This window comes from Arvicanthis niloticus, chromosome 5 (genome assembly GCF_011762505.2).
Source record: "Arvicanthis niloticus isolate mArvNil1 chromosome 5, mArvNil1.pat.X, whole genome shotgun sequence".
Taxonomy (NCBI): Eukaryota; Metazoa; Chordata; class Mammalia; order Rodentia; family Muridae; genus Arvicanthis; species Arvicanthis niloticus.
Genome location: NC_047662.1, coordinates 11,128,832 through 11,144,160, shown reverse-complemented (window position 1 = coordinate 11,144,160; position 15,329 = coordinate 11,128,832). Strand labels below are relative to the sequence as shown.

The window sequence follows — 15,329 nt, the reverse complement described above, 5'->3', positions numbered from 1 at the left end:
ATATTTATTGCATAAATAAAAAGGGGAGGCAATGTCCTCATGGAAGGTTACCTCTATTATAATACACACAACCTACAATAATCCTAGAAAAGAAAAGACTGCTTGATATTTTCTGTAGATGCTACATTCCTTTACCAGTTCAGAGAAAGATCTTGCCTTTCCAGTGTGTTTCAGCTCTATAAGTGATTGACATTTCTATCAATCAGCAGTGGACATTCACTTAGGGTTTCATCAATCTCCAATACTCAGCTTCCATTTCTGTCTTCCACAATCAACCTTACAGTAGTTATACTTCAAAATGGCAACTTTCGGTCTCCAGATCATAAATATAGTACCCACCACAATTACAGCATTGGGTTGTTTTAAAGATGACTTCCTTGGGCATTCTTTTGGCCGTGAGTATATCCAGGAGCTCAGGACACAATTTTTCTAATCTGTGTGAAAGTATTACATCCCTGTCATAGCACTCCAGAGGGGCAGGGTATACCTCCCTTTCCAGCTGGCTCAGCTGGGCTGTGTGGTGTAAAAGTTCTTTCAGGGAAAGCAGAGGAAATTCATTATCAATGAAACTAACAAATCTGAGCTGGGAACATTGGCTTAGGGCAGGCAGCAGGGTATTCAACTGAGAGTCCTGTATACCACATAACTCTAATTCCAGGTTTTCCAGGGTATGTCCAACTCTTTCAAGGAAAAACCCAAGAGGCTCAAGGAGTAAATCACATAAATTAATATTAGCAAGGATTAAAGATTTGAGCTCAAAAATATTTAGGCAATAGGGCAGGCAATCCAAGTCTGACTGTGAGAGGTTACAGTCAGTGATGATAAGTGACTCCAAGGGTTTCTTCAGGCACCTGAGGAGAGAAAACATTATTGCTTTTTGTCAAATGGTGTTGAAGAAAGTTGATAGGATTGGCAGCTAAGGAGATGACATTTCTCCCAAACTCATTCTGAATGTATATTGAGAACAACCCTCAGGACATGGCCTTTTGTTTTCTGCTCACATACCTCCCAACATTCTAGTCTGAGTCCTTAAGATATCACCATAGTCATGACTCAGGGCCTGTCCGAAAACCACAGCAGTGGATATATCAGGGCAACATGGTAAATGTAAGGTCTAACTACCCAAAACAAAATTCAACAACTTCTGAGTACTGTTTTTAATAGTTCTAAGAGGTTTTGTTCCTCCAAGTTCCATGATCCTGTCTTCGCCTTGAAACCCATTGTCCCATATTTCTTATCCACTCAATCTGTTTCTAAACTCAAAACTATTTACACATAAGCAATAAGAGGTTGCTTGTGCCTAGTCATACAGATCTTGGCACAGGGCTCATTGCCTCAATATGATATGTCTCTAACAGGGATAGGTTTATGTTTGCCAGACCATAAAAGCTTCTATAGCTTGCAAAAAAAAAAAAAAAAAACAAAAAAAACAAAACAAAACAAAACAAAACCGCATCAAAACCAAGGCAAAAGAAAACAGATAATTTTTTTTCTGGTCTACTACTGGACCCTTCCTTACCTGAGGAATCTTTTCAGGTTGCCATATACGTAGAGGGAATTATTTACAGAGAGTTTCTGGAGACAGTGGAATGTGGGAAGTAGAGACATTTCAGAATCACCCATACATAGGGTATCTGTGATGTGACATAGTGTGAGATTGAGAAGATTGTTCATCTGTCTCAGGTAGGGATTAAGAAAGTCCAAATCTTCTAGACAAAGATCTGATAGCAGCAGATCTTGTACACAGTCTGCATGTAAAAACTTGAAGATTTCTATGACTGTAGCTTTGGTTAAACCCTGAATCTTTAGATTTGTATTGCACAGATGAATGGAATCTTTTCTCTGCTGGGCCCACTGAAACAAGTATCTGTCAGATTCATCAAGTCTGCCCTCCACGATTTGGAGTTGTGTTGTCACCTTCAATTCTTTCTTCACCCCACAGCCAGGACTATTCTGCACTGGCTTCTTCTGTGTCATGAATCCTGGTAAGAGTTTACGGGATCCAGCCCATATGCCATTAACATGGTGGTATTTATTCCTCCAATTGATCTCTCTGAGTTTGCACCTACTGTGGGAGAAATGAGTATAACTATCAGATGGTAAAAGAAGACACATTTTATAGTCTGATTCTACTCTACATATTACGTTTAAGCTGTTTCTTTAAAAACTTTATTTTCCTGTGTCTAGAATCAAACCCTGAGACTCATGCTCAGTGAATGAATAGCATTCTTTGCAAGACAGGCATCTTTAGCCCTGTCTTACTTCCTGTCATTCTAAGCTCCTTAATCTTAATGTCATTTCTTTTATACCTTTGAGGGATGCAGGAAAAACCCACTACTCTTGGGTGTCTCTATTCTTTTCTGTCTTCTACATTATTTATTATTTGCCCAGAGAGTTGAGACTAAGTCCAAACCTTTACACCTTCTCAGCCTCTATGTTCAGAAGGTAACAGTCCAGAACAGTTGCAGAAAGAATTGATGATTAGAAGCCTCTGATCCACAGTTGGCCAAATATTCTGAGACCCTAGTTTCTACTCAGCACTCAGAGACCCACCCTCCAACCCCAGCAAATTCTGCCTACCTGGAGTGAACCTTTTGTGTAATCAGTATATCTAGTCCCTCAAGCATAGCCTTCAAAGTCTCCAAGTTGCGGTTTTCTATCATCATTCCTACATAAAGGTATGGGTAAGGCCACACAGGTATCATGGCTGTCAAGACCTTTGTATGCCCATTAATGAAGGCCTCCTCAAACATCACTGGGAACAGAAGATGGGGCAGGTCCTTGAGAGCAGAAATGGCCAAGGCCTCCTCCCTCAGTAGCCTCTGCATTGCCAGCTTCTCAAGGGTGAGTGGAGAGTAGACTTCCTCTGTTGTGTCTTCTTCTGAAGAGTCATCCTAGGGAAGCCAGGAAAAATATACCATGAATGACAAGAAACTTAGGAAGCCCTTCTGCACACACACAAGGAAATGTGAAAGCTAGATTACTAATGATCAGGACAGAGAACCCAGTTTGTCACTTTGAATACCCACAATTTTTTCATGTGTTCTTTGAGATAATATCTTTACAGAACTACCTATATCCCTGGCTATACTAAAACTTGCTTTATAGATCTCAGTGGTCTGGACCCACAGAGAAATACCTGACTGTACCTCCCAAGTGTTGACATTACATGTTTCCATCTCTGCTCGGCCTGGGCCACCACAGCATGATTAATCTAGCACTGCTTGGTCTGGCCTGTGCTGGTTTTAAAGCCATATTTCTCTCTTGTGGTATGATTTTTCTCCAAAGTATCCTAGTTCCCAAAGGCCACATCCAATTGCAGCCACAGATGGGGTGAATACATCCCACTGGGGAGGCATCACGAGGAACTCTGAAGCTTCAGCCACTTGTTGGATGATGATTGTGCTTAGCTTTCTAGGCTCTCAAAGAAAGCAAAGAAAATCAGCTTCCAAATTGTCTACAATCTTTATCTTTCCAGCTACAGTGCATGGAATGAGTCACCTCATCTTTGAAATACTCATCATTAGTTATTGACATCAATCTTTGATTGTGACCCTTACATGCCTTTTGGAGAAAGTTCCAAGCTTGAGGTCTGCAAACTACAGAGCTAACAGAGTGGGAAAGAAACACTAAAGTCAGTTATCCTTCAGTAGCCATTGACATGGTTGGTGACCCTTTATAAATCATCCAGAATAAAGAGACTATGAGGTGGAGATTATAATTCACAGGCTGAAGGCAGGAGGCTCACTAGCTCCATGTCATAATTGGTTACTTATACAGCACCAGACCAGCTATCCTGATACCTGCAGAAACTAAAGGAAGACCAAAAAAAGTAAGACAAAGGAGCAGATATTAAGTAATATTCAGATTTTTCAATTTGAATATTTAATAATTACAAAAAACTGGATTGTTTCTGAAACTTTGAACACATCCTTATTTCCTTGAAAAGAATAGACCATGTATCAATCAGCAGATAGAAATACGTTGTTCTTTTTGGGTTTTTTTGCTGTTGTTGATTTTATTGGTTTGGATTTTTTTTCTTCTTTGAGACATGGTCTTATAGCTGTTTTTAAACTTTCTATATATATTAGGCTGCCATCAAACTTAGTGAGTATCCAGCCTCTGCATTCCTGTTTCAGTCAAGAGTAGGTATGGGTGGAGAGGAGAGAGCAAGACTATGATTGTGATATAATGAATATTAAACACACAAACACAAACATATATATATATATATATATATATATATATATATATATATATACAGATATATACATATGTATATGTATCTCTGTGTGTGTGTGTGTGTGTATGTGTGTGTGTGTGTATGTGTGTGTGTACATTTCTTCCTTCAAGTTTGAGGACATCCTGATTCCATTATAATAAGAAGCTCTTTATCAGTGAGCAAATGCAAATACCATTTGATTTTTTTGGTATTTTGTGTTTGCTTGCTTGTTTTACATTATTTAGTTAGTTATGTATCTATTTATTTATTTAATGTATATGAGTACACTGTCTCTGTCTTCAGGCACACCAAAAGAGGAAGAGGGTATCAGATCCCATTATAGATGGTGGTGAGTGACAATTTACTTACTGGGAATTGAACATAGTACCCCTGGAAGAGCACTCAGTGTTCTTAACCACTGAGCCTTCTCTCCAGCCTCTTGTTTTGCCTTTTTAAAAAACACATATAATATCCAGCTATTTTGACACTCATAGCCTCCCTCTGCCTCCTGTTGCTGGGATTGTAAGCACACCAATGAATGTCAGGCTTAAAGTGACAGAAAGATCAGCACTCAAGGCACTTGAGTAACTCATATCTGACATTCCAGACTAGAGTGCCTAGAATGCAAGATCACTCTGACATTCTTAGCGAGACTGTCTCAAAACACAAGGACAAAACTAAATAAAACCAAAAAAATTCTACAGAAGCAACAATGAACCAATTAATAATTAGATATAATTGAGAACACACTTGGATATTCTGGTTCAACAGGCCTCAGGTGGTTGATGTAGGAAAATTTCTGATAGTTTAAGGCCTGAGGATATTTTTTTTATTAATTTACATTCCAGCCATTGCTCCCCTCCCCTAGGCCCTAATCTAATTTTTTTTCAGTGTTTCCTCCAAGAGGGTGCTACCCCCACCCCTAAACCTTCAGGTATCTCTCTTCTCTAGGACCTCAACTCTTTCCCACTGAAGGTATACCAGGCAGTCCTCAGCTATATATGTACTGGGAACTTTGGACCAGACTCTGTATGTTGCCAGGTTAGGTGGCTCAGGCTCTGGGAGCTCCCAGGCTTTCAGGTTAGTTGAGACTAGTGGGAATCCTATGTGCTTGCCCTCCCCTTCAGCTTCTTCAATCCTCCCCCTATTCAAAGGTAGAAAAATCTCTAAAGAGCACTTAAAGAAATGTTCAAAGTTCTTAGTCTTCAGGGAAATTTAAATCAAAATGACCTTGAGATTCCACCTTACCATAATCAGAATCACTGAAATCAAATCCTCTGATGACTGTACTTGCTTGGAGGATGTGGAGAAAAAAGAATACTCCTCCATTTCTGGTGGGATTGCAAACTTTTGCAAACACTCTGGAAACCAATCTGGTTATTTGGGAAAAAATTGGAAACACTTCTACCTGAATAAGCAGCTATACTACTCCTGGTCATATACCCAGTAGATGTCCCGCCATATCACAAGGACACTTGCTCCTCTATGTTCATAGCAGCCTTATATGTAATAGCCAGAAGCTGGAAACAACCCAGATAGCACTCAACTGAAGAATGGATACAGAAAATGTCATTCATTTCTACAATGGAATACAATCCAGCTAATAAAAAATGAGGACAGCAAGAATTTTTCAGGCAAGAGTCTGGTCCAAAGTTCCCAAATATCATTCTGAGTGAGGTAACAAAGACCCAGAATGACATGCATGGTGTGTAGGATACCGGCCAGGCAAACTTACTTAGAGAGAACTCATCTTAAAAAAGAAGAACCACCAAGTAGAAAATTATATGAACAAAATTTCAAGTGAGGACAAGGGTAGACTAGGTTGCATGAGATGAGGTATCCTCACGGAGCTGAGGGACTTACTTCATCTGGACACTGGAAACAGATCACCATATTCAGGCAGGGGAAGGTTGTAACTCCAGGCTAAAAAGTCTGAGGGTTTCTCTGCCTGCTCTGACTCTTTATATACCTTTCAGCTGTATCTTCCCTTTGTAGCCACACCCTCCAAACAAAAGTAGGTCCCTGATTAAATATTGAGTCTCCACCGACTTCCCTATCTTCAGATTTGGATGGTGTAGGTAAATTGGATCAGATCTGTACACAGGAAGATTCTGAGACGAGAGAGATAGTTAAGAACTTATCTATTGAAATCAAGTGGTTGTGCCTCATGCCTTTAATCACAGCACTTGCAAAGCAGAGACAGGCGGATCTCTGAGTCTACAAGCATAGGGCACTTATCCAATCTCTTTCTGACTATATATTGTGGTCAACTCCCAGGACATGGCCTTCTGTTGTGTGCTCACACAATTTATAGCAAGCTAGTCTGAGACCTGTGAGTATCAGCGTGGGCATGATTCAGAACATGGCTGGAAATCATAGCAATGGCTATATCAGGACAACATGGTGAATGTAGGAAAGTCTCTTGCATCCTCCATAAGCACTTATCCTTATCCCAGTCCACACCCAGTGATTCCTATTTGTACTCTGTGCTCCAGCACTTCATGGTAAATGAGATCAAAAACAAAGTTGGTAATTCTTACTCTCCTCTTCTGTGTAGGCTTTCCCAACATTCATTTTTGTTTGATTCCTTCTTTGTCTCACCATATAGCCCAGACTGGTCTTAAAGTCAAAACCATCCTGTCTCAGTGTGCATAGTCCATAGCTACCCACAGACAGAGAAATGAGAAAGGACAGGAGGGAAAGTGATGTAAGCAGAAGGGTTTGCTGGCATGTCTTTCTCAGATTCACAGTCTCTCAGAGTACTCTTGTGTAGTCACATGACTCCAGAGCTGCTTATGGGAAACTTACATGTCTTGGTTCACTTTCAAATTTCAGACACAGTCTGGTTGTGAATCCAGGTGGTCACTACTTCACAGAACCTCTACCTCACTCTCCAAATTAGTATCCTAAAGGCCAATGTCCCTAAGGACCTTGTAACACCTTCAAAAGTAAAAAGTAATGCCATACATTTCAGAGATTCTCCTCAGTCCATCCTTGGCAGACTCAATGTGTGGAAAGCAGAACCTGGGTTGTTGGGCCTATGACAGTAGGACTGTCTCTTTTGAGGGCCTTTATATGTGATCAGTGTCTTTTTGCCATGACAAGACCCCGGTCACATTACCTTGTCCTGAATAACCTTTCCAAAAGGAAATAAGATTCAAAGGAGCAGGGTTTGGTACCTGGTGGGACAAAAGTTAATTGTACCTGGGTCATCAGAGTCTCCATTTGCTGAGACTGATGAGTGTTTGGACTTGAGACCTCTAGAGAGTACAACAGGGCACACTGAGTCCTCTATTATTGCAGAGCAGGGACTCTGGCCTTGTGGAGGTGCCTGGAATGGGGGAGACTTATACTTCCTAAGGCATAGCATGAATATATGGCACCTGAGTGCTTTACCAGACCCCTCTGACTCAGACATGTCCCTGTGGACAGGTGTGCTGAATGAGGTCCTGAGCTCCTGTATGCACAGGGCCTAAAGGCAGCCCAAGGCAGCCCAAGATGCAGAAACCAGTGGCTTCAATCAAATCCTCTCAGCAGGCAGACACTAGACAGGAGCCTGCAGCTGTACCTCAATTCTGAAGAAACCACCAGGCTTGGCAATTGGCTTCAGGAGATGCCACAGAAGCAGGAGCTGACACAGGAATCTCACAAGCAGTTCTTGGCAAGTTTCTCTCAATAGCAGCCTTACTACAAGTTAGGCTCAACATTGCTCTGTAAGGCAAACTAATACATGGGTGCTGTATAGTGGAAAAGAGTGGGAAGAGCAATCCAAACCAAAGCTCAGTGCTGGTCTCCTACTGTCTGTAGGGCCATATTTACTCCTTTATCAAGCAACCTTTACATGTCTGCTTTATTAAAGCATCCTTTCACTTGTGCCTGCTTCAGGAAAATATTCTTCACATGTCTGCTTTACCAAGATATCCTTTCACCTGTGTGCCCCAGCAAAACATCATTTCATATAACTAACTTTCCAGAGAAACTGGAAGTTTCCACTTCACTAGGGAGGTAGATGCAGGGATATCTCACAGTTGAAGGCCAGCCTTTTCTATATAGCAATTTCCTTTACAGACAGCACTATACAAATAAACTGTCAAAAGGAAGAAAGGAACAAAGAAAGGGGGAAGACCAAAAAGAGCCAAAATAAAAAATATACTTTTTAAATGAAAAGCACTTGTAAATATTTAATTATAAGATTTTTCCAGCCTGCTGTGCATAAATAAAATACTGCATAGAAATCATTTTCAATTTAGTTTTACTGTATACATCTGTATATATAAATTTTTATTTTTATTCAGTGATTCATTTACTCATTACATTGCTTGAGTAATAATCTCATTTATAACACTGTAATTTTTTTCTTATTTTTAATTATTTGTATGTGTATCTTTAGTGAGAAATGTTAACATGGATTAAAGACCCCAGAGGCCAAAGGAGTAGGATCTCTCTGGATCTGGAATTTTAGGTGTTGTGAGCTACCTAATATGTGTGCAGGGAATTTTACTTGGGTCCTTTGAAAGACTAGCCTGTGCTCTAAACATGTGTGTGTTTGTCCATGCCTGGTTTACCGCAAATTATTGATATCTACCACTGAGTTTCCTGGATGGATTCTTCTGAGACATGCTCCTTTTACTAAGAGATGAGGACACCATCTGTGTAAATGATGTAAATTTGAAACTGTTTTAAATGACCCATAATCCTTTAGTATGTTTGGGTCAATCAGGAGAAGCTGAGAAATTGCCATGAGAAGGTATGGCCCTTGAAGAAATATTGTCTCTTAAGAATGTCTGCACGTGGTGCTATGTGAGAACATGCAGCTGCATTCATCTTGGTACTGAGACACTTCTGGCAAATCTGAAGTTCTTTCTTTTGATTATGGCTAGCCAAATTCAAACGGGACTGAGATTGGTGTGGGTTGTTAGTTCCTGTGAGCAGTAAGGGCAAGATAAACTTGGTAGCCGGAATCTTACCCATCCCAAATTAATTTTTTATAATGTTTAAATAAACTAAATAGTGTGAGCTAGCTAGGTGTCGATCTTCCCTGAATGGCTGTAGCCCTCTGTTCCTCCAGTAATGAAGGCTTAGCATCTTACTGAATTTCCCTCCCTCTACTCTTGCACCTATGACCAGTATCACACAAGACCATCTGGAGACTGCATGTCCAGAACTTCTGCCTCACAACAGTAGTTGCAAGCCATCCTCCTGACTCAGCCCTCTTGAGTAGCTAGCTAGTACAACTGAAGAATGACAGAGCATCCAAGTCAGCTACACATTCTTGGAATGAATGCAGAGTTGTGATGATGTGTTTGTCACAAAGTCCTCAGAGGATAATTTTAGGAGAATCTGTGTGCCTGTCTCATGTAAGAAACAGAGCAATGCCAATGGGACACACACTCAGGACCATGTGCATCACAGGCAAAGAAAACTCAGACATGTGTGTTTGTTTACAACAGTCATCCTATCACATAGAATGCTGAGGCAGGAGTGTTCGGAATTGGGGTTTTACATCAACCTTGGCTACAGATCAAGATCTTGCCCAAACAAAAATTAAAAATGAGTAGATAAATAGCTACTAAATTGATGAACAAAAACCTTATTTTGGGGAGTGGTTTAGTTAATGGGCTCTTGAGTTTCACTCTAGTTTTAGTTTTGTGATTATCCCAAAAGGAAAGCATTCAGTCTACACAATATCCTATCAATGCATTGAGATCTGCCTGTTTCTTACTCTGGAGTGATGAGAATTTTGTGAGTGAAATGTAGACATGGGGATTAGTTTGTTTGTTTGCTTTGAGTCTAAGAATCTCTGTATAGCACTATCTGTTCTAGAACTCTCGATGTAGTCCAGGCAAGCCTCATACTATTTATTTTTTTGCAGGGCAGAAAAAAGGTTTATATTTTCCTCAGAAAAAAACAGAACTTAGGGAAACATTTATAACCCACATCAACTTGCAGTTGGTTCCAACCCTTTTGAAAATAACTATTAAAAATATTAGGTGCTCTAAGCAGAATGAAGGTGTTCACTTCAGACAGAATGTCCATGGAAGATGCTTGAAGATTGCATCTTTTTTTTTCCTGAGAGATATGTGAGACAAACAGAATTTACTGAGAGCCATCTCTCCAAGCAGCCCCTCACTCTTCTCTTTGGAAGATGTGCCTCACCTATTCATCTAGTCAGCAATCAGACCACATGCTTCTTCTTCCTCTAAATCAATCCCACTTCCAGCCACTTGAGCTCTTCAAATCTTCATGGCCCTGCACCTAAAATGCCTACTAAGATCCTGCCTATAATTCAGCTTTCACACCTTGTGAGCTGGGAAGTCACACTTGTAGTTAAAAAACTTCCATGACTAGATTATGAGAGGCTAACCTTTTAGTCATCTTAACTTATAGTTTGTTTATTCAACTACATAAAGTGCTCTTATGTCCAAAGAGATAAACATAAATAAGCAAATTATGATCAAGGATAAATACATAGGTACAAATTGATCCAGCAAGATGGCCTTATGTCTGAGATGGGCAGACAGGACACTTCTTAACCATTACATTCTAATTCATTTGATTCATGCCTACTTTTATCTTCAGCCCTCACTAAAGATTTAGTGATAGTTCTAATGTAGATAATTAAAATGAGTGCGAGTTCTAATGTAGATAACTAAAATGAGTGCGAGTTCTAATGTAGATAACTAAAATGAGTGCGAGTTCTAATTTAGATAACTAAAATGAGTGTGAGTTCTAATGTAGATAACTAAAATGGCCAGTAAAGTGCACAGGGAGGAAATGTAGATGACTGTATCTGTAGGGGAACAAAGCATAACAAGCCAACCCGTAAAGGAAGGAGAGGAAGTAAAGGTTAATTCAAAAATACAGAAACCATACAGAAATTCAAAACAAAGCTTAGCGATTGCTAAGTATTCACTAGTAAAAGGAAATACATATCTATCTTAGTGACACCAGGCTTAAACCAGTGTTAAACAAGTAAACCCTGTGAACAGCACCATGGTTAAGATTCTAGCCTACTTTCCCAAACTACTTTACAATTTAGTAAGTCAACAGGTAATCAAATGTGTTACATCTGCCTGAGATCCTTAAATACAAAACATATTGTGTAGTTAATCCTGCATATTTATAAATCTGATTTGTTCTACTACAACCAGTTCACACACACCACTGGTTCTGCATATACACTAGAACTGATTATGACAAAGATTTCAACTACAGAGCAAACATTGCTTCATTCAGACAGTGACATTTTAAGAGGGAACACTTTTCTCATGTATTTATTCTCATTGGTCACAGTCCTGTAATCACTTTCTTTCTGCAATGTAGAACTACACTGTTAAAATCCTGGGCAGCTTCAAGTTCAAATTCATAGATAACATTTGTTTTCACAGAAGCATGTAGTTTGGTGGCTGGAGTTTTAAAAGTCACCTATTGTACTCACAAGGCTATGTTATTAGATATGCCAGAAAAGTTTCTATTCCTGGAACACATGCAAAAGCCAGCAATACATTTTTGATGCTGCCTTCTAAGTCCTGCATGTGGAAGAACTCTACAAACCTATCCCAGCCCTTTTGTTTAACAAGCCATTACCATCTCATCCTTACAAGAACTTCTGTGATACTATCTGCTAATGGTTCTATTCAGATTTCTTGGTTTAGGTTCTTTAAGTGTTTGGACATAAAAGCACAAAAAGAAATAAGTCACAATCTAGCCCCAGTTTGTTATGCCATCTTTGAAAACATGGACCATCACTGGAGAAAATGATTCAATATTCCGGGCCCCTTCGAGTCCCCTTCACCCGTGAAAGAGACACGTGAGGCAGTGTTCGGGTGGTTACTACAGCGAGGCTTTATTCTTGTATCAGCAGAAGCGGAAAGACCCCAAGCCCGGGAAAGGCACTGCTATATGTACCCTAGAGTGGTGTGTTCACTTCTGATTGGCTGTTCACTCATCACCCCTTGTTATGCCTCTGGATTTGCAGTGGCTTGGTACGCTTTTGCCTCTTGCACCTGCGCAGTTAGTTGTTTACTTGTGAGAGCACAGGATGCCCGCGCCATCTTGTAATGGTGGATGTTATCACCGCTAACCGCGGTTCCCTACATCTCCCTCTATCTATATTATTAAGATGGAACAGCCTTTTGCCTATCAGGCACGGCACCAACTCAGTGAGGGAAAGCAGAGGCCTGATCCCCTGTGCAAAATGAGATATTGTAATGGGTTTCTTCTCTTGTCGTCGTGCAATGAGTAATACTTCCCATACCCATCTCGATGCCTTTTGATGGGGAAAGGGAGCCTCCACCCTGGGGCGCCACCAGGGGAGGTTTCTTGGCATCAAACCTTTGTGCAATCAGGCATACTTTCGGGAAATTTATCCACACTCGTGGAACATTCCCTGTCCAGTACCCACTTGCAAACACCTCAAACTATTCAGGTACCACAGTTACTCAGGCAAGGGCTGGCTAGACTTAGACCTCTCATCGACCCAGTGCAATGGGCTGAACCCTTGGGGTGCATCGACTGAGGGTCTCAGTCATCAGTTACTTTCTTAGCATAAATAGCCAAATTTCAGGGGGAGACCCTTGCTCCAAGGCTGCAAGTGCTTGGGTGATAGCGACCTTGTCACGTTTTTGTTGGGCTCTCAGCTTGCAGACTAACCATCATGAACACTAATCCACAACATAGGGCTGCACCAAACAGGCCTATCCCCACCCATTCCTTAAAGAAAGAAAAAGGCAGAAGAAATTCAAGAAGTAAAATCGCCAAGGGTAACAGGGTCCACCCGCGCTCCATCAAGGCTCAAGATCCGGATCTGCAATTGCTGCTGCATCTGGTCCAGCTCCCCAGTCCAACTCCCTTGTAAATAAGCAGAAAGATTATGGCTTTGAACAAATGCATCATTCACAAATCTCAGAGGTGTAATACATAGATGTGGGGCTGCTGACACGCAGCTCATTTGAACCATATCCGTGAGCTGCTCCACATGGGCTTGGAGCAAATCAACTCTCTGATTGACCAACAGGATGCCTGATGCCAAATATGCATCCACTTTCTGTAGACTGGTCAAAGCCTCAGAGGTCTTTTCTGAAATTTGATTAACAACAGTAGCTGCTGTAACCTGATCAGCCAGGGCCATGCCGGCTATCACAGCTGCAGCTGCAGAGATGGCAACAGCAGTGATAATGGCTGCAGTTATATCAAAATCTCTCTTCTGTCGAAATAAGGTCAAGGTCCCAGATGTCTGAACGGGAATAGGAATCCAAGTGGTATACTGCCTATTAGGGCCTGCTTATAGACAAGAGCAGACCAGCATTGGGACATAAAGCAAGTTACATTGGTACTAGTATTAAAGGAGTTGTTGGATAGGATGAAAAGAAATGGAGGATACACACAAACAGGAGTGAGGCATTACAGTTAAGGGTAGAGAAATTCTGTTTAGCAGAAGGGGCACCTTTTAAGAAGGCAAGGGCATAGGTTTTGGAAAAGCAGATAGGATAGCCATCTAAATTCACTATATATACTAGGAACCCAATTTAGGAGAGTCCAAGTGAGAACTGAGAGCGTCTGCAGATGAATCCTTTGGGGGGTCATTTTCAGGAACCGCGAGCTGCAGCATCAGTCACTCTGGCAGCCAAAATGGGTTGTCTTCTTCCTGTGGAAAAACACAAACCGCTCCCCTGGATCTTATTAAAATAGGATCTGGGCCTTTCCATTGACCAGTCAAAACATCTTTCCATTTTATCATTTCTTTTGGCCTAGTTGGTTCCAGGCAATGGCAATCGGCCGCTGTATTGCCCTGACTGTCCAAATTCAAAAAGTTGAGAGTAAAAAGTGCCAGAGAAACAGTAACCCGTGGCACCGTGGGCAGAGCTTCCTCAACTTCTCCTTTTTGTTTTATCAAATAAGTTTTAAGGGTATGATGAGCACGCTCAATGATGCCCTGTCCCTGAGGGTTGTAAGGAAGACCTGACAGGTGTGTCACTTCCTTTTGGCGACAAAATTGTTGAAATTTTTGAGAAGTGTAGGCTGCTCCATTGTCCGTTTTAAGGATTTTAGGCTTTCCCCAGGTACTCCAAGCCTCGAGACAATGTTGAATAACATGGGCAGCCTTTTCTCTGGTCAATGGAGAGGCAAACATAACTCCAGAACAGGTATCAATGGAGACATGCAAACATTGTAATTTGCCAAAGGATGGGATGTGAGTAACATCCATTTGCCAGATCTGTAATGGCCTAATTCCCCGAGGGTTAATTCCGGTATGGGGAACAAGTAGGAATTGACAGCAGTTTTGGCATTGAGTCACGATATCTCTAGCCTCCTTTCTAGTAATGTTAAATTGACCTTGTAGCGTCTCAGCTGTCACATGAAACCTTTTATGAAAGGCTTTAGCCAAATCTAATTTTGGCGAAAGGGCAATTGAAATCAACTTTGTGGCTCGATCTGCCAGGTCATTTCCACGGGACATAGGTCCCGGTAAGCCTGAGTGAGCCCTAATATGAGTTATAAAGACAGGGAATCTTCACTTAGCCAGGGTAAGCTGAATCTTTTGAAAAGCTTCTACAAGTCTGCTAGATGTCTTAATTAACCCAGCAACTTCTAATGCTTTCACTGCATTAACCACATAGAAGGAATCTGAAACAATATTTAAGGGACCTGGAAAGATTTCCAGAACCTCTGACACCACTAAGCATTCCACAATTTGAGGTGAGGTTTCATGGTATTGTTTGGATGTAACCTTATCATTAACAACATAGGCACCCACTCCTGTTTTTGACCCGTCCGTATAAACTACCATTCCATCTGGGAGTGGCTCCTAAGACACAATATGTGGAAATATGATAGCTTGAGTTAAGGCAAATTATAAGATGGGATGCTTAGGATAATGATTATCTATTTGACCATCGAAGGAAGTAACCAGCACTGCCCAAATGTCAGAGGTCGCCGTTAATATTTGGACTTGATGGGCAGTATAAGGCACTATCAAAACCTTAGTCTCCCTTCCAAAATGGGTAATGGCTGCTTTTAGTCCATGAAGGGCAAGCTGAGTGACTGAATCTGGATACCTTTCAATAATCTTTGCGGGAGAAGCATTGGAATGAATCCATAACAAAGG

At 41.0% G+C, this 15,329-nt stretch overlaps 1 protein-coding gene and 1 pseudogene across 2 annotated transcripts; one reads left to right on the top strand and one right to left on the bottom strand.

The window, feature by feature from the left end:
- The window catches only part of LOC117708389 (induced myeloid leukemia cell differentiation protein Mcl-1 homolog pseudogene), a 133,948-nt pseudogene that overhangs the window by 30,728 nt on the left and 87,891 nt on the right, over positions 1-15,329 (top strand).
- Positions 287-6,139, bottom strand: LOC117709404 (oogenesin-3-like). Of its 2 annotated transcripts, XM_034503765.1 has the most exons (5): positions 6,086-6,115; positions 3,731-3,743; positions 2,581-2,878; positions 1,520-2,068; positions 287-851 (listed from the first exon to the last, which is right to left on the bottom strand). In XM_034503765.1, the coding sequence occupies exons 1-5, from the start codon at positions 6,113-6,115 to the stop codon at positions 287-289; spliced, it is 1,455 nt and encodes a 484-aa protein (XP_034359656.1). The 2 variants fall into 2 exon arrangements, with proteins under 2 accessions (XP_034359656.1, XP_034359657.1); XM_034503766.1 differs by lacking the exon at positions 3,731-3,743 and having other exon boundaries at positions 2,581-2,894; positions 6,086-6,139.

What these genes read in the sequence shown, in the direction of transcription:
- LOC117709404 (XM_034503766.1), bottom strand. Translation starts at nt 6,115, where the DNA reads ATGGTGATCTGTTTCCAGTGTCCAGATGAA. An exon ending in GTTTCCAGTGTCCAGATGAA is followed by an intron (nt 2,895 to 6,085) that starts GTAAGTCCCTCA and finishes TGGCTTCCCTAG; the next exon opens with GATGACTCTTCAGAAGAAGA. An exon ending in ACACAAAAGGTTCACTCCAG is followed by an intron (nt 2,069 to 2,580) that starts GTAGGCAGAATT and finishes TTTCTCCCACAG; the next exon opens with TAGGTGCAAACTCAGAGAGA.